This window comes from Henckelia pumila, unplaced genomic scaffold, assembly GCF_033568475.1.
Source record: "Henckelia pumila isolate YLH828 unplaced genomic scaffold, ASM3356847v2 CTG_80:::fragment_2:::debris, whole genome shotgun sequence".
Classification (NCBI taxonomy): Eukaryota; Viridiplantae; Streptophyta; class Magnoliopsida; order Lamiales; family Gesneriaceae; genus Henckelia; species Henckelia pumila.
Window position 1 is genome coordinate 101,568 of NW_027331884.1, and position 23,433 is coordinate 125,000.

The window sequence follows — 23,433 nt, forward strand, 5'->3', positions numbered from 1 at the left end:
AGCAAAAAAAAAAAAGCACAAAAATGTAAATAAAAATATAGATAATTAAATATATAACAAAAGGCCAAAAAAAAAGAAAAAAAAAGAAAAGAAAAAGAAAGAGTAATGTGCTGTGGGGGCCGTTTGGCACCCCACAGCAGCGGATCTAATCCCCCTAAAGGGTTTTGATGCAATTCCTTCTTTGCGAATTCCATCAGTCGTTCCATCATCCTTATCCTAATTACAAAGAATTAGTGAAGTACAATCAGTCACCCTCTTCCCAATTACATACGAAATGACGTAATTAGTGTAGGCCAAATCTGAGTAAATTTGGCCCAAGACTTGACAAAAGATCCAAGGGAACTAGATTGTGCTGCCAATTTCCTTTAGAATAACACTAAAGGAACACTTACATATATATAGTCATATTAATGATATCAACAATTCTATCGACGAGCTAGATTTTTATTTAATGTATTGCGAGATTGTGACTAAAAAAAATTCTAGCTCTTTCCTGAGAAAAGTTAAATTCCGTAGACATGTTTCAATTGGTTTACAAGATGTGTTATGCTCCCAAAATAGAAGATGAAATAAATCGGCTCCTAAATTGACGTAAATTGACATTTCATGACCCATGAATTCATTTCTTTTGATAACATTTGTACCAATTATATTGGTATACTTCACTTGAAAGATGAATAAACATTTATTTCCTCTGGAGCTTAGATGAATTGGACATGATGTGAAAAGAAATTTACGTTCATGAATAATGAAGTTTGAAAGAATTCTGTAACATGTTAGAATTTTGTTGGTTGTTGAATTAAAGTACACATATGATAGTGTAGTAAAAAGATATATATGTATATAACTTGAAAAAAGTTGATTTTTTGTTACACAATGGATTCCAGAAGATTAAGTGGGTTGTAATTGTTTGGTTTTTACATGATAGTTTAGTCACTTTAGAAATGGATATAATAATTGATGTATAAATACGATTAAAACAAATATATATAATTTTTTTTTAAAAAAAACATTATTATAATATCTTCTTTCATCAGTTTAGTATCATTATCAGCCAATGAGCCCTTAGCCCAATTGCTAAGGGTGAGGTCCAGAGACCAATTGGTCTCAGGTTTGATTTCCGCTGATTGCTGATTGTGGGTAATTTTTCTAATTTATTTAGGTAAATTTAAGTAGTTTTTTTGCCTGAGATAAGCAAGTCTCGGGCCAATGCTCAAGTCCGGTCGATTGTGCGGGCAGTTTCATTATATTGTTGTAATTGATTACTTGTAATCTTGTACTTGTACTTTTAAAAAAAAGTATCATTATCAAATTTTTTTGAATATTTCTCCCTATTTGATCGGTTTTATGATCACATGCCATGTAAATATTTTCAAGTAGCAAAAGAATTGTGATCGTCACTTCATTTTAATTATGATGCTTAAAAAGATAGATGTCCCATAATTTTCCAAACAACCTCGAACAATATACCTTTTGGTCTCCATTTCAAGAAAACTCTAGGGTAGTTGCCCAACAAACTAAAATACTACTTCTTTTAATTTACCCCCATCACTTTGACCAAATTACTTGCAAAACCTCCAAGTTTTGGCACAATAACATTCATTATTCATCACATATATTCAGGAGGTTGAACAGATCAAATTAATTAGGTGATAGTGGTTGGCTTTCTCTAGGATTACAAGCTAAGCCAAAATTCTGGCCTAGCTTTCTCTGTTGTAATATACAATTTTTATTTATTTTTGAAAAAAAATTGACTTTTGGACCTAATTCATTTTCTTTGTTTGTCCCACCAAACCCTATATATCTTGTATGGAGCTCCAGAAACTAAAATCCTCTTCGCTCATGCAATCAATCCTTGAGGATTATTAGTCCCTAGCTCGATCATCTTGATTGCATGGAAGGTGAAAATAACTCCTACTTTACACCATCTTTATTTCCAATACAAGAATCAATGGATAATATTAATATTCCCCCAGCTCCCATATTAGACCAATCCATGCAAAACCTGCAGTACCCTCAATTGCTTTCTTCTCAAAATCACAATATTGATGATTTCTGTAACATTTTTCTGCCGGAGCAGACCGCGATTTCTTCGGTTAGGGAAGGGGAGGGTATTGTACGACGAAACGCGGGGAACTGTGGTAAGAAAAGGAGGTACAAAAATATTCCGGCAAGGGTTGCATTTCATACCAGGAGTTCAGAAGATATTCTTGATGATGGATACAAGTGGAGAAAATATGGACAGAAATCTGTCAAAGATAGCATCCATCCAAGGTAAGTTTGATATTTCAAAAGTTACATTTTAAAAATAAAAAAAAAAAACACATTAATATATGCAATAATGTGAATGAAATTTTGAGCAAATTATCAAAAAAAAAAAAAACAGATGTATAAACACACACGCAGACGAATAAATGTGAAGAGAATGCAAGCAAAACACAATTTGGTCGCCTAATCAGCAAAATATATATACCTACCAAAACTCAAGAATTCCCCTATTCCCTTCTAAGATATATACAATTTATAAACAAGTATAAGGAATTTAGTGAATTAGAATTTTAATTTCATAATTGAAATCCCACATTGGGTTTTTTGCGACATATACATGATTTTATTCTTTAGGCATTTTGTTTGCGTTTGCATCCATTTGAAAGTTGAATACGTTAACTTTAATTTGTGTGTGTGGTTTTTGCGGTTGTCACTCATGAACTGCATGCGTATAGTATATATACACAGGTTTATTGGTGCAACTATTAATTACTTTTTCAATATGTTTTTATCGTAAAATCTAAAATTAAATATTAGTAATATAATTAATTTTAAATAAGTAAATTAGATAGCAAGGGGATTGAATTTAAGTAATAATGAGTTGAGAGATAAAGAGATGATTTAATAATAGATTTATGAGTGATTTAATAACAATAATAGTTTCACATTTTCACCTATATTACACTTGATCAGCACTGCACATTGTAAAATATTATTTTCCCAGATGAAATTTTTTGATTTTACTGAAAAAAAAATAAAAAAGTTTATTCATTTTCAATAGTTTTATTTAAACAAAACATATTTATAATAATAAAATTATATGAATATCGAAAAATGTTACAAACTTTTTACTACAATTATAAGACCATGTTTTGGCCTTCATCATAAAACATAGGAAAATCACCAAAAATTTATTCTACGAAACTTTATATACAAAAACCCAAGAAATATAGTTTTATACTTTTATCTTAAAAACCCAATTTTTAATAAATTTTATGCCGAAAATAGCATACTATAAACTTTAATGGAAAACAGTACTTAAATTCAAAATTAAAAATTTATTATGTTTTATGTATGGATAATGCAGTTTCTTTCACTTGAAAAACTAATGGGAATTTTATAATATTAAAGCATATGATAGAAGTATATGCTTTCTTAAATGTTGGTTTTAAACCCCGGATATTTTTTTTAATTTTAAATATCTACATTTATTTTGTTAAACATGATTGAAAACAAATTATTTCCACACAAGCCAACTTTCATAATTAAAACTTATATTAATTAATTTTTGTTTCGCACTTAAATATTTTATTTTGTATTAGATTTTTTTATATCAAATATAGAAAATTAATTTGTTAAAAACATCTAGAAAATATATTATTTCCACACGTGGTTTATTCACTTTCATGAATTTATTTTTAAACGGTTTTTTTTGTTCAAGTTTATTAAATATTTGAAAATACTCTAATAACTTGTGTATAATAATCTTAATTTAAAGCAATTTGAATGAAATAAATATATTATTAATTAATATTTAGTAAAATTGATTTTAAGACAACACTGTTATTTCACAAATATTTTCGTACGAAATCCATGGAGCGGTAGTTTTGGTGATTGCTTTCAGAAATAATCTAATTTCCCTACATTCAACCAGGATTATTTAAATTCAAATTTCAATAACCATAAACAACACAGTATGCTTACACAATGACTTGGAAGCTTCGTATGGTTTCAGACAACACACACACACACACACACACATGACACAGAGAGAGAGAGTGGCAACAAATTAACTAATTTACTCTGCATACCGACTCGGTAATTGCTACATTGTCTTCTATACGAAAAAATAACTTTGAATCTTTCTTGTTTTGCGGATGTGGCTAAGGAGTTATTACCGGTGCACACATCATACGTGCAATGTGAAGAAGCAAATACAGAGGCTTTCAAAGGACACCAGCATCGTTGTCACGACGTACGAAGGAATTCACAATCATCCCTGTGAAAAACTAATGGAAACATTGACCCCCATTCTCAGGCAGCTCCAATTTCTATCAAGATTCTGAAAAGTTGTCTGTGTTTCGGGATTTCTACCTGCTGTCTGTTGCTACCGCCGGTACTGCTCCCACTGGAATCTGGATGATATACATGATACCCCAAGCTGTCTTGTACAGAACTGTAAAACAAAAGGCTACAAGTATATGTAAAATATATAATTGATAACATGACTGACTAGTGACATCTAGGATGTTGACTTTATGGGAAAACTTTACATTGAACCGGGCCAACCATTACAATGTGTTGTGTCTTACGCATATATCCATACCACTTTGAGATAGATATAGCCAAGATCTGAACCTAGAATCGTGCATAATATCGCCGTGATTGTTATGGCACCCTTCGTGCCACACAATGCGCGGACCATGCTTAGTGCATCGCTTGAAACTCCAGAATTTATGTTCCACATACAGAATTTTCTCGTTTTACGTACGTGGATGAATGACACTTGTATATTCAACTATCATTCACCATGAAATATGAGATGGCAGGTCGTTTTGATAAAATGAAAAAGGATCTTGCCTGCCACCATCAAATCATATAAATTATCCCAATTCCCCAAACATGTATAGGGAGGGAGAAGATTAAGCAGTAGTATTTATGAACAAGTTTATTAACCATTAGAACGCTCACAACACACAATCTAACATCAAGTAACATGAAAAGAGTTTTGGTACGTGCCACTAGTATGTATATATGATTCATCATAATACAATAAAACTAAATAATGTTGTACATCATAACAATAATGAGTGGTTTATTAGCATGAATAACAAATTGGGAAGAGAGAGTACCGATAAATTAGGTGTGAGGCAGAGGACTGAATTCTTCAGAAGATTGCACGAAAAGCCCGGTGTCGCAGTATAATGAGCTGGTAACCAAAATTGAGAACCCTAGGTGAAGTCCACTCTGGTTTAAGAACTATCTAAGCAAACAATATATATGTAACTAGTAACAATGTCGTAGTTCAAGAATTTAGGTATGGAGCTTCACAACATTTGGCATGAAACATGGTTCTTGCAAATGCTTATAGCTGGAAAATGCCTAGCTCATTGGAATGGTGGGAGAGTTTTACTTTTCTTTCACCAACCCATTCAAGCCTATAAGACAGGTCAAGATTGTGAATCAAAAGCTTCAATCTGTCCACTTCGCTTGATGATTTGTTACTTCCCTGCAATATATAACAACGTTCATTCAAAAATAAACAAGTGCATGAACGTATAAACAGGTCCCATAATAAAATAGCATCACAAAATAAAGAGGCCCAGTTATAATTCTCTAAAAGTAAAATTAATTGATTCTCACTGCAACATGTAAAGAGGTATCAAAACTCAAAAGGTCTAGAGTGGACCTCGTACATAAGCATCAAGAGTTCAAATCATAAAAATTAACATGGTGAGGATTCCTATAACTGTAGGAATAACATGGATGACAAGCGAACTTGACAACTAAGAATTTCATCTTGTATCTTATTCATTAAACTAAACTTATATTTGCTTCATGCATTGCGCGAGCATGTTTTACGTATTTGTTTTGGTTATAGCACTGTTATCCATTTATGTTTCAGGCCATTCAAGAACAGTCACAGTACCATGACAATTATTAAAATAGTGAAACTTAATAAAAAAAGTTACCGGTGAATTGGTTTCTCCGTCATCATGAACTACACTTGACAGAATGCTGGACCTAGTAGAATTGGGCGAAAATCCCTCCCATGGAGGAATAAATATCAGCTTGGTGCACCGCACAGGAACAAAATTTCGATTTAGTTTCTCCCACCACACTGAGCCTAATGACCACCATCTAATCATCAGGCCATTCTCTGAAAAAGCAGCTAGACCCTGCATACAAAAAAGAGAAAAAAGAAGTGAAATATTTTTAAAAAATATATTTATGGGCCCTCAATTGGTAAGACACTTCACTTCAGGAACCTTGTATCGCGAGCCATGGTGTATGGGCCACAATACATGAATTAAGAACAGAGGTCAACATAAGAAAGAAACAAGTCACAAGGTTTGTTGAAACATCTAGTTGCAACCCGGAAATTACTCTGGAGGATACAATTTAACATAACAACTTCCTTCCAGAACAGTATAACATACATCTGGGTATAGCGTGGCAACTGTAATAGCAGTGCAACATACATCTGGGTATAGCATGGAAACTGTAATAGCAGTTCGTTAAGTATAAAAAAAAAATTAACAAGGATAGCATTGACTTTATATTAAATCAAAATTTGGTCATAATTCTTTGGCTCTAAAGTTAAATAAAATAAGCACACCACTACGAAGAACAACTGTCATTGACAGCAAAACAAATTAAAAACTGAAGGAAATTTGAATTTAGACAAAATTATATGCTTTAAGTCACACATATATTGGCAAGAGACATGAACAAAGATATGAAGAGACAAATATGACAGTTCAATAAGTAAAACATGCATTAACGTCTTACAATATGAACTACGATTACCTTTAACTGGTAAAGCGAAAATATTGCATCTTCACACGGAAAAACTGGTCTGATATGAACTTTGCATTTTTAAAAAACAAATCTCTTACATAAAGTGTCTGTTGCTCAAATTTGTTATTTTAGATTTCGACAGCAGAAATGGGCAGACCGCAGACATAAGAATTAAGAATCTGTAAATATATGTACACATCTGTCATACCTCTCCATCTGGTGAGAAGCTTAGAGCTGATATTGCAGAATTAATGACCATTTCTGAGGCACCTCCAAGCAAACGTGGAAGTCCAGGAGGTCCACTAGCGTCCAAGACCTTTATCTTGCTCATACTATAATTAAAGTGGTGAAATAGATTGTGAGAAGAAATTTAATAGCAAAACCACACATAATGTAAATTATAGAGGATTGAAATAATAAATCTATATTCAATTGACTATAAGGTACACATTTAAATAGAATACAAAGAGAGAATCTAATCTCCTAAGAACAGAAAGATAATATACTCTTACCAAGTTACAAATATTTAACAAATCCTACCAACCATAGAAATATTCACACAATCTACTTTATATTTTATTTTATTCTACACTCCCCCTCAAGCTTGACTGTAGATGTTGATGAGACCAAGCTTGCCAACAAGAAATTCATGAGTTTGTTCGGACAATCCTTTTGTGAATAGATCAGCAAGTTGATGAGTTGTGGGAACATATTCAAGCCTGACAATCCCTCCATCAATTTTTTCTTTAATAAAGTGCCGATCTACTTCGACATGCTTAGTTCTGTCATGATGAACAGGGTTGTGAGCTATACTTATGGCAGATTTGTTATCACAGTAGAGCTGCATAGGTTCTGTGCACTCCATTTTAAGTTCTTTCATCACTCTTTGGATCCAGATGAGCTCGCATACTCCATGTGCCATTGACCTATACTCAGCTTCTGCACTACTTCTTGCAACCACCGATTGTTTCTTGCTTCTCCAAGTTACTAAATTACCCCACACTCGGGTACAATATCTTGATGTTGACTTTCGATCAGTAACAGAGCCTGCCCAGTCTGCATCTGTGAATGCACTCACTCTTCGATCATCACATTTTGCAAAGAATAGACCTCGACCAGGTGTTTGCTTCAAATACCTCAATATTCTGTAAACTGCATCAAGATGACCTTGACAAGGTGAGTGCATGTATTGACTTACGAGACTAACTCCAAATGCAATATCTGGGCGAGTATGTGAGAGATAGATGAGTTTTCCCACGAGTCGTTGATAACTTTCTTTATCTACTGAATTTCCCTCCAACATTTGTTTTTTATTCCCCAATTCAATCGGCGTTTGGCTTGGCCTGCACCCTAACATTCCAGTTTCCTCCAATAGATCCAATGTGTACTTTCGTTGAGAAATAGAAATTCCTTTCTTGCTTCTAGCAATTTCCATTCCCAAGAAGTATCTGAGTGTCCCAAGATCTTTAACTTCGAACTCCTTAGCCATCATCAGCTTAATATTCTGCATTTCTTGATTGTCGTCTCCTGTGACAATTATATCATCAACATACACTATAAGAATGGTTATCTTCCCGTTCTTGGAGTGTTTAACGAATAGTGTATGGTCTGCTTGTCCCTGACTGTAGCCGAACTTTTTAATAACTTTGGAGAATCTGTCAAACCAAGCACGAGGAGATTGTTTGAGCCCATAAAGAGATTTGTGGAGCTTGCACACAATCTGACTTTCAACCCTTTCCTCAAAACCAGGAGGTTGACTCATGTACACTTCCTCTTCAAGTTCACCATTAAGGAAGGCATTTTTAATATCCAGCTGATGAAGTGGCCAATCAAGATTGGCAGCCAAAGATAGAAGGATTCTAACAGTGTTTAATTTTGCAACAGGTGCGAAAGTTTCAGTGTAATCTATACCATAAGTTTGTGTGAATCCCTTGGCAACCAAGCGTGCTTTATGTCTTTCGATTGAACCATCAGCCTTGTACTTTACTGTAAATACCCATCTACACCCGACTGTATTTTTTCCTTGTGGCAATTGTACCAAGCTCCATGTATTATTCTGTTGTAGGGCGCTCATTTCTTCCAGCACTGCAGCCTTCCATTCTGGAACATTTAGAGCTTCTTGAATTGACCTGGGAATGATTATACTAGACAATGTAGAAGTAAAGACACGAAATGAAGAGGATAGATTCGAATAAGAAACAAAGTTAGAAATGGGATGTTTAGTACAAGATCTCACACCCTTTCTAAAAGCTATAGGTACATCAAGATCATGAGTGGTACCTGACAGAGAAGAATCTACCATCGGTTCATTCTCTTGACTGTGGCTAGGATTCACTGCATCTTTAGTTACCTGAGATTTGTTCCTTCGTGAATAGACATACAATTCTTTGCGTGGTGCTGGTTCTGTTTCTGTTTCTAACACAGGAATATGAGGTGTAGTGGAATCATGTACTCGAGTGTTGGTTGTAGACGAGTCAGGACACGTGAAAAATAGAGGATCAATTGGTACAGAATCAATTGGTACACCAAGAAGAGGAGTAGTATCCCAACGAGCTTCATGAGAAGTCTCCCCCTGAAGCGGAGATGAGGAGAAAAAAGGTGTAGTCTCGAGAAAGGTGACATCACAGGAGACATACATTTTTCTCGTTTTAGGACAATAACATCGGTAACCTTTTTGAGAGGCAGAATAACCCACGAAGACAGTTTTAATGGCTCGAGGATCAAGTTTGCTGCGATTGTGATTATGGACATGCACAAATGCCGTACACCCAAATGTCTTAAGCGGAAGGTGAGTGAAGATATGACTATGAGGGAATTCTTTTGTAAGGAGAGACATGGGAGTTTGGAAGTGGAGTGGTCGGTTGGGGAGACGATTAATGAGAAAGGCAGCGGTGAGAACTGCATCACCCCAGAGGTATTTAGGAACATTCATGGTGAACAAAAGGGCACGAGCAACGTCAAGAAGGTGGCGATTTTTCCGTTCGGATACCCCGTTTTGTTGGGGAGTATCAACACAGGAACTCTGATGGGAAATACCATGGGAGTTGAGATAGTCACCGAGAGTGGTATTGAAATATTCTGTACCATTGTCGGTTCTTAGGGTGCGGATGCGGGTATTAAATTTAGTTTGAATCATTTGGTGAAAGTTGGTGAATGTGGCATATGTGTCAGATTTGTTTTTGAGAAGATAAACCCAGGTGGCTCGTGTGTGATCATCTATAAATGTGAGAAACCATCGTTTTCCTTGAAGTGTCGTAACCGGGGAGGGACCCCAGATATCACTGTGAATTAATGAAAAAGGTGACGAGGGTGTATACGGCTTTGGAGATAAAGAAACTCTTGTATGCTTTGCAAGTTGACAAATATCACATGAAACCAAATCAAGATTTTTATTACTCACAAACAAGGAGGGAAACAAACGTTTTAAATATAAAAAACTAGGATGGCCAAGTCTATGGTGCCACAACATTATTTTGGAAAGATTCAAAACAGGTGGAGAACACACACTGGACAAAAGAGACTGTCGATAGACGGACGGAGCATTCTCGAAGTAGTAAAGACCATGGTGAATCCTAGCACTGCCAATCGTCTTCTCCGATGGTAGTTCCTGAAATAAACAAGAGAAAGGTAAGAATTTGACGACACACTTATTATCCTTAGTTAGTTTACTGACAGATATCAGATTACACTTCAAGGAAGGGACATGAAAAACAGATTTAAGGATGATATCTCTTGACAATTGAATATTGCCAAGGCCCATAACACGAGTCAAAGAACCATCAGCTATTCTAACTGTGGTACGGCTAGTGCACGGAATGTAACTAGAAAAAAGAGTAGAGTTGCCCGTCATATGATCGGAGGCTCCAGAATCGACAATCCAAGACTCAGCATCACAAGAATTTATGGCAGACGGAATTTTACCAGATTGGGTGATGGAGCAAGAACCAACAGTTGGAGTTGGAGATGGATTGAGGGAGGACTGACGCAGGAGACGACAATATTGTTCAATTTGCTCTATCTGTTCCTTTGTGAATGGTGCAGTGATGTCAGAAGATGCAGGCTGCTCTTGGGCTATTTGGGTTTGGAAACCACGACCTTGGGGTTGTTTCCGTGGTTGCCAGTCCACTGGTTTGCCGTATATTTCCCAGCACTTGTCCTTGGTATGTCCAGGACGTTTGCAGTGTTCGCACCAAGGGCGTTTGCCTTGACGCTGGCCCGGGATGTGGAATTTATTTGAGATCAAGGCAGAGACTTCTGGGGCAGAAGATGCTGCTGGCAAGGAGGTGGGTAACATGACTTTGCAGCGCATCTCTTCACGCCGAACATCAGCGAATGCATCTTCAGGAGATGGGAATGGCTCTCGTGCAACAATACGACCTCGAACATCATCGAGTTCCCGATTGAGTCCTGCCAGGAAATCAAAGACACGTTCTTTTTCCAGATTCTGACGAACTTTGACGCTGCAATTAGCACAAGTGGGAGTGTTGTCCAGGAAAAGATCCAACTCTTGCCACAAGTCTTGAAGATCAGTAAAGTATTGGGTCACGGAATTAGAACCCTGCTGTAGTTCCTTGAGTTTTGAACGAAGCTCGAAGATTTGCGAGGCATTCCCAAGGTCAGAATACATCCGACGAGCAGCGTCCCATACCTCTTTGGCAGTTTGGAACCACAAATAACGGCGGCTGATGTTGTTCTCCATGGAATTGATGAGCCATGCGAGAACAATGGAATTTTCAGCCACCCAAGTTTTGTATGTAGGATCCGACTTCTTAGGTGACTCGAGTTCGCCGGTAAGATATCCCATTTTTCCACGGCCACATATTACAATTTTGACAGATTGTGCCCACTGTAAGTAATTGTGGCCGTTGAGTTTGTGGGCAGTGATTTGAAGAGATGAATTATCACTCCCGGAAAGAGGAGCAAGAGACGCTGACGACTTCTCAGAATTCTCATCGGGTTTTGATGAGTCCGATGACATTTTTGGAGATGAAAATTTCGAGAGAGGAGACTGATTTCGAACTTTATGGCTCTGATACCATGTAAATTACAGAGGATTGGAATAATAAATCTATATTCAATTGACTATAAGGTACACATTTAAATAGAATACAAAGAGAGAATCTAATCTCCTAAGAACAGAAAGATAATATAATTTTACCAAGTTACAAATATTTAACAAATCCTACCAACCATAGAAATATTCACACAATCTACTTTATATTTTATTTTATTCTACACATAATCGTTGGTGCAAACTAGCAGCGAAACATTTATGATAATCCGTGCACAACCATAAGAGCAACAAGAGTAATGCCATCAAAATACTCCGACCAGACAGAAAAGATCCCATGCACTACATTCAACAACACCAGAAAGAAAAGATCCCATGCACTACATGCAACACCACCAGACAGAAAAGAAACCCCAAAATCAAATAAATCCTGTTCAAATCATTGAATTCGAATGACTGCACCTTGCAATTTCAAACTTCATTTATTACCTTTGCATGTCATAAACCCAAATGCTGGCATTATTAATCTCTCCAATTGCATCCCCTACTGCCAATCGAGTTGATGTATCATTCAGTGATATCATGGGAAATACACGTAAAACATCTTTCAATGCAGTCATAGAATTCTTCACACAATTTTTGCGCATGGTTGAGTTACCAGGATCCATTGTCTGTAATATAAAAGAGACAACCTGCAAACCTGTCTGGATGTTAGACATCATGATTTGAAAACAAAAAAAATAAGAAAATCATTGTGCCAAACACCTTGAAGCCACAATCATATACAGTCTCAAAAGCAATACAAATTGCAAACACCAATACACCATTTTTCTTTTTCACAAAATCTGTGGCAGTGGGTGGACTGGTGAAAAACTAGTGTCAGTCAGAAGAAAACAATATCACATTTTATATCAATCGTAAACTCCAGATACGACGCATCTTCAAGGAAAACATAAATAGAATAAAAAAATTTTTGATCCATAAACTTGGGCTCAAAAACTATGTAAATATTATTTAATTATACCAGAAAAATGCAAAGAAGAATACATTTGCATCCCTTCTAATTTTGAAAATTTTAATTTTAAGTCAACAGAATAAGCAAGTGTGAAGCCAGCATCTTGTTAAATATTGATAACTTCTCAGCCAGCATAATTGAAATAATCGCGCCTCTACTGATGTCTTGAAATACAACTACAAAAAGTGTAACCGTTGTTCTTTGAAGAAGAATGCTTGAAGAATATGCAGGAACGTGAGCTTACAAATGAAGAAACTAATTCAAGATAGTTAGTGTAAAAATTAAGAAATTATTTCAAGATAGAAAACCCATTGAATTACTCTCACATACCTTGTCAAGATATGGAGCCAAGTTTCTTGGAGAACCACGGACAACCCTCATTAAAGTCACGAGGGATACCACATGAACTGGTGAATCAGATGCGGTAGACCATATTTGGCTCTCTATTACATGCAGAAATCCTGGTATGTCAGCCATTGCAAGACTTGGAAGGAGAATCCCAACTAAAGTCTCTCTGATATTAATAGTGCCAGCAGTATTTTGAGCAGATAAATTAGCTGATGTACCACTGACACACTCGACTTGAAAGAAGATTTCACCTATCAGGCGAGTTATATCAGAACCAATGCATGCTTTCCACGTACTCTCCATACCTTCAGCCAGAATCTCTGCCGCAGCAGCACTATACTTTTCATTCATAGCCATGACTAATTTCACCAATGAATGAACTACCACGGTTGCAAGTCTTGATTTGACGAGGAAAGGATACCAGACAGCCAATGCTGCAGCAACAATTATTTGAGCAGTCATTGCATCCTGAGTTGTTCCCCCTACACAGGAAATCCAATCTTGCAATTGATACGAGTCCAACCACAATGTTATTTCGGATTCTTTTCCCACATGTTCTGTTTGAGTTTCTATTCTCTCATCAGATACTACAGTTACTGAGGTCGAACATTCAAGTTCTTCCACTGGTACTCCAATACGAAAAATGTTATGATTATCATCAGTCTTTGAACAGCACAATGAAAGAGGAATTGCCCGCGTAGCAGCACAATGAAATAGAGAACGGGAAGTCATTTTCACATGTTCAAACTCATGTTGCCAAAAGCTTACCAAGAGCTGCGGGACAAATAAATCAATCAGTATATAGAACTTATCAAAATCATATCTCTTTACAAACATTTGAAAACTTGACGCTACAATTTTTAAAAAATAATAATAAAAATGAAAAACTTGATGCTACATGAAGCGTCTGCAGCAATACAAACTACACACAAAACATTAGCAACACATGAAGAAAAGAACTCTTTCTGTACAACTGCATTTTACGTGGAAAAGATTCTGCCACACATTTTTTAGGCATGCAAAATTTTTAATCATGGTAAAAAATGTAGGGGATACAGGAGAAAAAATTTCAAACAAAAAAGACACCTTAGTGCTAGAGACTTGATCAAAAGGATAAAAGGTTGCCTGGCCTCATGCCTAAAAAAATTTTGATGAGAAAATTATGGAATTTTTTACATGATCTAAGGTTGTAATGGGACATCAGACCTAAAATATTCACCCACTCTTAGAATATTGTATAATCGGCCATGGTTAGTAATTTCAGCTGAGGAAGTTTGTAAAATAATTGAAAATATAATTTATTATTTCACGTTAACAATAACCAAGAATCAACTTAGATAACTCATGAATTGCAAAACATGATGGCAATGAAATTTGACTAAATCTCTTTTCACATCGCATGACAGGGGGGTAGAAAGAAGACCAGAAACTTAGTTCCTGACAACAAATTTACAAAAGCATGGAACAACAAATCTCATTCCCTTAATGATACAATTTGTTACCTGGAGCAAAGGAGGTTTTATGTCTGAAAATTTATCTGCAAATTTCCGCATGTAGAATGCCGCTAAAGCACTGCATTTGAGAGACATTTCATTAATGACTCTGAAATTAGCTATTGCAAATAACTGTAACATTAAACAAATAAGTTCTCAGGAACCTGGTCAGTATGGAATGGCAAATGAAAAAAAGCGAGTTCTTGAGAAGATTTAAATCATATACTCGAAAGTTTTCATACCTGCTGGCAGAGGTATAAGAATGTGATAAGCTAATCAAGTGTTGGGCAAGGGACACCATTGTTAATGATCTCAAAGCAGAATACTCAGATGAAGATCTCCAGAGCTGTGATGGGAACATTCCAATATTAAGATAGAAATGGAGTCAATAAAACAAATAAGAAAACATAATTCATTGATTAAAGTACCTCTAGAGTTGAACTAGAGCCTGGAAATGTAAGCGTCATGGAACCCTTGTCTCCCAATAAACCAGAGGCTATACTGAAAGAATCAGGCCTGCTCAGCCCCATTTCAGCAATTAGCAAGTTATCAAGCTCACCGTCAACATTCCACAAGTGCAGAAATGAAAGGCTGAACTGAAGTAAGCATCTCTCAAGAGTGTGAACCCATTCATGATGTTCTAATGTGACAACAGAGGAAATAGAGTCAATTCTGCCCTCCACATGATGGCTTGGAGACTCGGCCCAGAGTTCCTTCGGAGAAGTATTCTCCTTTTCATATGCATCTTCTTTACGTGACCTAGTTCCAGCACCCTTTACATGAACGTTTTCCCCAACAGGACTTCCACCTCCGGAAAATTCATGGTTAGAACAGAGAGACATCAAGGAAGTGAGATCAAAACACAAAGTGGAAACTCCAGGAAAAGGACAGGAGGTTTTAATTGGGTGTGTGTCGTGTTGGAAGATTACTGAAGCAAATGAACTGGGATTTGGACCAGTTTTTTGCATATCATTTGATGTTTCAGATGCATCAGTAGATTCGTGTATCTTTCCCGCAGATTGTTTTTGCATAGAAATCCTCTTCCCTAAAGATTTTGGGTGAGATTGTGGAAACTGTTTTGTCTCAATTACTGGAAAAACTAAAGAGGAGGCTGAAGTATTCCCATATATAAAATTTCCAGATGAAAATCCTTCATCAGCAACGATAAGGAAATGATCAAACATTGAACGTGCAGCAGCTCCACGAAGAATTCTCTCACAACCACCTGTCTTTACATCCCAAATGTACAGAATGTTATCAGATTTTTCAAGATTATTCTGACATAAACATGCAATGTAACCTCTCACACCATCCCACACAACTTTGGCTGGAAAGTGCAGGTGTCCAGGAAATAATCTCTCCACCCTCAAAGTCTGAAGGGAAACGAGGGCGACACATGAGTCATCCCCAACAGATAAAAAGCAATCACTCCATGGGGATCCGCTTTGAAGCGGAGGAGGAATTATTTGATGCACTGGAGCTACATGCTGGTGCAACACTGTGATGGGATCACCAGAGTCCAGATCCCAGATGCGAACTGTACAATCCATGCTTCCGGACATTAAAACATGATTTAAACTGCATCCTGCAGACCGATTCACCATTTGATGTGAAGCTAAACATAGCACTTCTCCTGTGTGTCCTGAAAGGTGGTGTTTCTGTCCACGTGACCCTGCTTCCTGATTGGGACTCTGAATAAATGAATCCAATGCAGTGAAGAACATGTGGAATCTAACAACTTCAATATCACCATTGAAGAAGCCATAAACGATAGCATAAGGTGCTAAGTACGTTTCAGATATAACCATTGAACAAGATACTAGTTGCTCTGCTTGGTAAAAACCAAAGCTGTGATCACTTGAGCATTTACCATTGGCTTCATCTGGAGAAAGTGCATCATATTGCGATGAGGTCATTTCATCTCCACAGCTCTTTCCTTCTCTGCAAATATTGTGGTTCAGGCCATCAGTTGCAGGCAAAGAAAAGTTTGAAGCCCAACTATCAAAAAGATTACCTTCCCCAAGCATTTCACACTCTAAACTGAGTTTAGCATGACAATCCTTTTGCTGATGCAAAAGCCAGATTGTAACATGAGGTCTCCAGAACATGTGTTCCTTGTAATGAGAGCAATTTGACTCAACACGAATCACATAATTTTTTACAGGTTCGAAAAAAAAGGACATCCTCATATTAGGATGTAATACAGCCGGGATAGCATGTAAAAGTTCAAACTTAAATTTGTTGCTCGAGTAAGATATTCTGTACATGACAGCTGCTCCAATGTTATTCCATGCCAAAAATTCTTCCACAAAACCACTATCAGTGGTGTCAGTATCATCTCCCAGGAACATGCCACCTACTACATATATGAGGTCTTCAGAACAAAGTTGACAATCCAAGAATGATATATAACCGAAAACAGTTCCACTGTCTGCTTGTCTAAATATGCAATGTGTCCTATGCACAAGGGCTAACACATGCCCACGCTTTGCAAAAGCCATTAGCAACCCCTTTTTCTCTGAATCATCCATCCAATCCATCACTTCAGAAATTGAGGAATCCTTTGGAACGTTAGGCACATTATTCCCTTTTTGTCCAGGTTCCTTCACTATTGGTATATACAGTACCTTACCATATGAATCAATAATCGTCACTAACTGCTGCTCCATGTCTTTAGAAGAGACAATTATAGCCATGGACTTCAAAGGTCCCATTGATACATTCCCATGGAAAATTGTTTGGACTAGTGTTAGAGTAGATGTGTCCATAATTAGAACAGTAAACTTCAAATGATTAATGTTTTGTAAATCTGCATCCCCTGAAGATTCATCCCCTTCCATTGAATTAAGTATCTGATGTTCTTGGTTTGGAAAACAACAAGAAATGCATACATATCTTCTATTTTTTGGCAATGGCCTAATTATGGAAGGGCTCCCAGCCCAAGGAGGAATTTTCCTTCTTCGCCTACAGTGTCCACTTGCTCTGCTCCAAACACATAATACCCCATCAGTGCAAGCACTTATTAATGCACCAAAGTTAATTGCATTTTCAGGAAGATCACTCACATCAGACAAGTTTTCGCTTTCAGGCCCCTCAAAAGGAAAGCAAATCCCTAAATCAGCTATTGGAGCGTTATGACCACACAACATTGCAACTGGTTTCATTTCCTGACCAACAGACGTACCAAATGAAAATAATGAGTGAACAAAAAACTTAAAACTTAATCTAATGCGGTAAGGTCACTGTATCACTCTGGCAAGAATTGGATGTATAAGAATATTAATGTGAGGAAATCCTACTGATAAATCTTTTTTTATAAGAAAAGATGATATATTAATATAGAAATTTAATAGTTACAAAAGGCGGGCAAGAAATCCGTCGCATACAAAAGGGTAAACAAAATCCCTATCACATCAACAACAAATAAACTTCAAATCACTCAAATCAACCGACTCTTCAATATCTTCAAAGATTCTCCTGCTACATTCCAACCAAACTGAACAACAAATACAATGCACTGCTACTGTCCACAATCCTACTGATGAATCTTGTTCCTAAGAAAAGTTTGTTTTCCTCAAGAAATTTAATTAATGGCTAAATTTGAATTTTACTTGCTCCACTGAGATTGCAGACACCACTTTCTTATCACAAGTTTTAAAGTTTGGTTTACTTTGACAACTGTAGAGAAGGTTAATCTTGATAGGTGCTGTCAGCAGCCAAGTCATGTTCATGCTCATAATGAAACTGATTTTCCAGTTCTTGCCCAGATAAGGTACATTATCTTCTTTTCGTAAAAATAAAATATGAAACTAGATAGTTTTTCTTTTTGTTGAATTTATAGATAGTGATCGCTTCAACACAAGACTGGGTTTGTGTTCTTATTGATCACAAAGATGTAACATTTAGAAAGGAAAATATTTTCTTTTCATTTACGACATTAATGTCATGATGGTGAATTCTGGATCTTTGCTCGGTCATACCTTTATTGGTAATTTATAATTTATGCAACTGCAGTAGTGCACAAAAAAGGTGACTATAGCCTATTGGCATCAAATTACTTGTCATTTTACATGCTTGTGAATAAATTTCACCCAAGGACTGACTCATTGTTTGCCACTTAGGTTCTAAATAACAGCAAAAGAAAATGTATAGATTGAATTGTAACACTATCATACAAATCGATTGTCACATGCATAGTTTGATATCATCTACAATTTTTACTTAGTATTCACGGTTATATTGTTAACCCCAGGTTCTTTGGATGAGAAATATGTTGCTTAGTGTGTAATTAATAGTCCTCTCAGTCCTTCAAAGAACTTGAGGAAATTTAACATAATCAACTTTTTGTTTCCTCGAGGTACACCAGACTTCTGTAATCTCTTCAGCCAAATATTGTCGCTTTTCTTATGGAATTCAACGTTAAAAAAAAAGAACTTAATGTAAAACTCCTGGTTTGGTTCATGCAATCATGCTTCGTTTCAACTTTCATTGTATCTTCATGCGAATATAAATGTCAAAGAATAACCCTCCAGAGTCCAGACACATCATATGCAACAAAAAATCAGAACATCAATTAAGCACCTTCCCATGAGTAAATTAAACAAAATCCAGATGCGTAAGACAAAAGTCAATTCACAGTCATTCCATCCTAGTTTGTGTAAAACAATCACCGTTTTTTCGGGAGAGGCAATGAGGTTCCACCAGATGATGGAGCCATCGTAACCACCAGTGTAAAGCGTGGGCGGCTCGTGAATCGCGGCGACGGCGGTGACTCTGTGAAGCGGTGGCGAGCCGGACCATAAGCAGGCCAATGATTTACATTTCATCGGAGCAACGATCTGTTTGGCTTCCGCCTTGGATGCCGTTTGGAAGCGGAGTATAATAATAACCTTAAAATCGTTGTCCTAAGCGATTTTATGAGATTCTCACCCTTAGATCATTCTCCAAAGGCATTAATTATTAGGTTAATTATATCAGTATCTAAATTCTAGATAAGGTAATTTTTTTAATTTTTTTTGGGATCAAAGATAAGGTAATTTTTTAAGTTAAATATAAAACTCAATCTTTAAATTTTGAACTGGAAAAAATATTTCCAAATATTCTCTATTATTTTATTTATAATAAATAATTTATTTCATGAAATACTAATTAGCACATAAATTAAACAACTTAAAAGCTCTTTCAAACAGCTTATAAGCTGTTTTAGAACTCTTAAGCTCTGAAAATGTGGTTGATAAAATTTTTAAAAAAACAGCTTATAAGCTGTCAAAATAAGCTGTTCAGTTGCCGCATAAGCCGCAATCGCATACTGAATTCCATCGATTTCACTGTAAATAAAAAATAAGATGCTGATAATGTACATGATTTCGAAAAATTGTAAAATAGATTTTTGTAATCATTTCAATATCACTGACATATACACATTAATTCAGTTAATTTAGATGAAGTAGTCATCAATTTTAGTAAAGCAAATTATCATTTCTTTGAACGTCCACAGAGCAGTGTTTTCATATATAATGACTGATGGGAGAAAGAACAGTAGATAATCATTGAAATCATCTGGTAACTATTTTAAATACCTCCAATATATCCAACCCTATACACGTCCCCCAACTTCTTTTTACATTTAAATACAGAGTGGAATCCTACTTACAAAGCTGCAAAATTCTCAAATTTTGAGGGGCATCTGCAATTAGTGCAAAAACCAATCCCAAGAAACATACACATTCGATTCAAAACTTATGCAGCCACGACCGAGTGAAGAACATAATGCATCCCAGTTGATCCATCAAACTCGAAGCTCAAATTTCCGTCCTAGATGGTACAGTTTTGGATGAACCTGGCCTCTTTCAGCCATGAAAGATTGTAGTGGCAGGGGGAGGATTATTCATGAATGACTTCGCATCAGAGATATGTCGAGCAGCTTCTTGGTTAGGTCGAACTATGTACTCGTTCAACGCATCGGTTAAAGCCTGCCCAGAAAGAGCTCCACGCATACGTCCAGCGGGCCGCCAGTTCTGATTAGTTGGGTTGGTAACATTATCCCCTGCTAATGGGGTTGAACTTGTTCCAGAGTTCGTTGAGAACATGGGCGCTGCTAATGTTCTTGATGGATTAAGTGCCAGGTGCGTTGCTTGGTTTGCGGCTGCAATCAAATGAGCTTGTTGACTGTTCATTAAGACATTTGCATGACCAATCCTGTCTTGTAAACCTCCCGTGTGGGCTGGAGGGTGGAAGAAATGGATACCAGGTTGCAGCGCAGGTGACTGATCCTGGCCATGAGATTGACTTGGTGCTTGAGGCATCCTTAGGTTCACCATCTGCTGACTTGATATTTGGCGTCCATCTGTACCCCGGTAAGCATTTGGGACCTGATTTGGGGCACGCTGAGTAACATTCTGATGAGCTAATCTAGACGAAGCTAGTGAGCTATTTTGCTGCCAATAATTCTGGAAGAGAGGGAAATGAATGAGTGCATGACCGCGTATAAGATTCATGTATATGTCACAGAGTGTATTACCAAGAAACAGAAATATATGTTACGCATCATCTTTTACTGAATATCAAGTCATAGGAAGAACATTAATTTGCCAGAAGTAAAAACAACACAAACAGAAAAACAAGGAAGAAAAGAACGAGGGATGGCCATGCCCCACCCTCCCCTACTGAAGTATGACAATTTTGAAATTTTGTACTTAATTTTTCTAAAAGGGGAAAAACCAGCGGTTAGAAGACTAATGGTTCACCTGTATAACAGGGTACTGATTCAATGATGATGAGGGCAAATGTAGATTCGAAATAACTGTTGAAGTGGTATTAGTTGGCGCAGCAGGGTAAGCTTGATAAGCTGCTGAGAGACCATTCTGCATAAATGTATTCAGACTATTTGTAGAGGTTTGTTGAAGGACAGGAGCAGTCATATGTGGAGGGGCCTGAACTGCAATTGGTGTTCCAGATACTTGTCTCGATACTGATGGAAACCTTCCATACTCGTTAGTGATCATTGGGTTTCCAAATTGATACTGCTGAGGTTGCAAAGTATTTGGCAAAGAAGTTTCGCTTTGAGGGAGGGAGGTGCTAGCAAGAGCATTACTAGCAAATGTGCATATTCTGTTTGGATCAGTAATAGGAATCTCAGATAAACCAGCAGGTGGTGCAATATGATTCGAAGTGGCAGCATAAGCACCAAGATTCCGTGTATTTGATGTAAAATCTGGAAAATCTGGCACAAAGGTTGACATGAAGATTCTTAACCATGAGTCATCCTCAGCACGAACATTGCTTCGATTCACATCATTTGTGTGTGTCCTGTAAGGGTCGACTACCGTTGTCTGCGTCAAAGATCGACTTTGAAGAGCCGTTGAGGAAAGCTTCCGGTCTTCAGTTTCATTTGGAGTAAAATCCATTGAATCATTCTGAGTAAGATCGAGTATATCAACAGGAACATTTAATAAGCCAACAGATTCAGTTTGTGGAGACTCATTTTGTCCAGAATTAGAGGTCCTATCCTCTGACGTGTGTGCATTATCATCAATTTCCATGACAGCATTCCATGAACCATCTGAAGCTAATATTACATCGGTGACACTTGTTCCGACCTCTTTCAAGATCTGAACACAATCCAACCACATCAAGATAAAATGGGGGAAGGGGGGGAGGGATGGTATTCAGTAAAAAGTGGCTCATGCAAATAAGTTACTTGCCTTAACCATTTTTTGGTCTATGCGAAGATCAGTGAAACAGACATGCTGATTACAATATGGGCAGCGCCAGGAGGGTCTTCTTGAGTTGATACCCACGTAGTTGTCAAAATCGAAACACTGGAATGAAAAGGACAAAAGGTAGGTCGTCGAATTACAAACAGATTGTATAGAATTAAGACACACTATGAATGTTCTCTGTAGGGGTCACGGGGATGATTATTCTGATTTTAATTTCCTTGTATTAATAGGCCTAAGTGATGGATTTAAAGTTTACTCGTTTGCTTATACGTGAGAGCCATGTTATCACATCTAAGAATTTCAAGTTGTATTTGCACCTATAAGTGATAAAATCTCTAGTTTCTTTCTTTTTAAATTGTGGGATTAGAAAATGAGGAAATAAATTTTATAACGGGGGAAGCATATTATTATATACAAATATATATTATTTATCTGGAATTTCACAAATTCATAGTGTAAACCTAGACCACCATAAAACTCAAATAAATATGGTACCCGATACCAACCTGACCCGATCAGGTAAATACTCTAATATATATCCAGTACCACAACACAATGGGATTAGAGTAAGCAGTTTTTTGCTTTAAACATAAAAACACACAAAAGAAACTAACCACAAATATATGGTATTCCTTACCAATTGACAATACGTGCAACTTCACAAATTTTATTTTCAGAAGCATCAACTTTGTTTAAACATGGGTGCTTGGAAGTACCTGAATATGTTTGCATGAATGTCCTTTGACAGGAATTTCGATACGCCTGAGGCTATATTAATTTAAAGACAGAATAAACAAATTAGCAGAACATGCAAAACTGAATTTGAAAAATGCGTGAAACGATGATCCCGTAAAAAAATCTAAATAAATAAAGACAAAAAATAAACATTGATAACGTTAAAAAGAAAGGGGAAAAAAAAAAGGAATTGTAAGAACCACCGGAGTGAGTAATACAAAAGTATGGGAATTGAAGAGGTCCTGAAAACTTCTTCTGAAGTCGCATATTATACATTTCCAGTAACAGTGTTATTGATGCATGGTCAAGAAACAGGTAATC

At 36.6% G+C, this 23,433-nt stretch overlaps 3 protein-coding genes across 7 annotated transcripts; 1 reads left to right on the forward strand and 2 right to left on the reverse strand.

Moving 5' to 3' along the window:
* The first annotated feature begins 1,895 nt into the window (after positions 1-1,895).
* On the forward strand, positions 1,896-4,445 carry LOC140873822 (probable WRKY transcription factor 43). The gene is made up of 2 exons (XM_073277094.1): positions 1,896-2,274; positions 4,157-4,445. The coding sequence occupies exons 1-2, from the start codon at positions 1,952-1,954 to the stop codon at positions 4,332-4,334; spliced, it is 501 nt and encodes a 166-aa protein (XP_073133195.1). The 5' UTR covers positions 1,896-1,951; the 3' UTR covers positions 4,335-4,445.
* On the reverse strand, positions 3,818-19,525 carry LOC140873821 (uncharacterized). Of its 5 annotated transcripts, none has more exons than XM_073277091.1 (11): positions 19,327-19,525; positions 15,085-17,823; positions 14,899-15,002; positions 14,666-14,735; positions 13,146-13,937; positions 12,290-12,492; positions 6,998-7,121; positions 5,961-6,167; positions 5,121-5,497; positions 4,363-4,444; positions 3,818-4,267 (listed from the first exon to the last, which is right to left on the reverse strand). In XM_073277091.1, exons 1-9 carry the CDS (start codon positions 19,480-19,482, stop codon positions 5,354-5,356), a joined length of 4,539 nt encoding a protein of 1,512 aa, XP_073133192.1. In that variant the 5' UTR covers positions 19,483-19,525; the 3' UTR covers positions 3,818-4,267; positions 4,363-4,444; positions 5,121-5,353. The 5 variants fall into 5 exon arrangements, with proteins under 5 accessions (XP_073133192.1, XP_073133190.1, XP_073133193.1 ...); XM_073277089.1 differs by having other exon boundaries at positions 3,818-4,277; XM_073277092.1 differs by having other exon boundaries at positions 3,818-4,277; positions 4,363-4,459.
* Positions 19,526-20,185: 660 nt separating this feature from the next.
* On the reverse strand, positions 20,186-23,370 carry LOC140873828 (uncharacterized). The gene is made up of 4 exons (XM_073277100.1): positions 23,094-23,370; positions 22,360-22,476; positions 21,403-22,266; positions 20,186-21,105 (listed from the first exon to the last, which is right to left on the reverse strand). The coding sequence occupies exons 2-4, from the start codon at positions 22,366-22,368 to the stop codon at positions 20,506-20,508; spliced, it is 1,473 nt and encodes a 490-aa protein (XP_073133201.1). The 5' UTR covers positions 22,369-22,476; positions 23,094-23,370; the 3' UTR covers positions 20,186-20,505.
* Between the last annotated feature and the right edge of the window lie 63 nt (positions 23,371-23,433).

Coding starts and splice junctions, on each gene's coding strand:
- LOC140873822 (XM_073277094.1), top strand. CDS start 1,952: ATGGATAATATTAATATTCCCCCAGCTCCCATATTAGACCAATCCATG. Junction 2,275..4,156: donor AAAGATAGCATCCATCCAAG/GTAAGTTTGATA, acceptor GATGTGGCTAAG/GAGTTATTACCGGTGCACAC.
- LOC140873821 (XM_073277091.1), bottom strand. CDS start 19,482: ATGAAATGTAAATCATTGGCCTGCTTATGGTCCGGCTCGCCACCGCTT. Junction 12,493..13,145: donor TGGCTCCATATCTTGACAAG/GTATGTGAGAGT, acceptor ACAGGTTTGCAG/GTTGTCTCTTTTATATTACA. Junction 5,498..5,960: donor ACGGAGAAACCAATTCACCG/GTAACTTTTTTT, acceptor TATATATTGCAG/GGAAGTAACAAATCATCAAG.
- LOC140873828 (XM_073277100.1), bottom strand. Junction 21,106..21,402: donor ATCAGTACCCTGTTATACAG/GTGAACCATTAG, acceptor CCTCTCTTCCAG/AATTATTGGCAGCAAAATAG.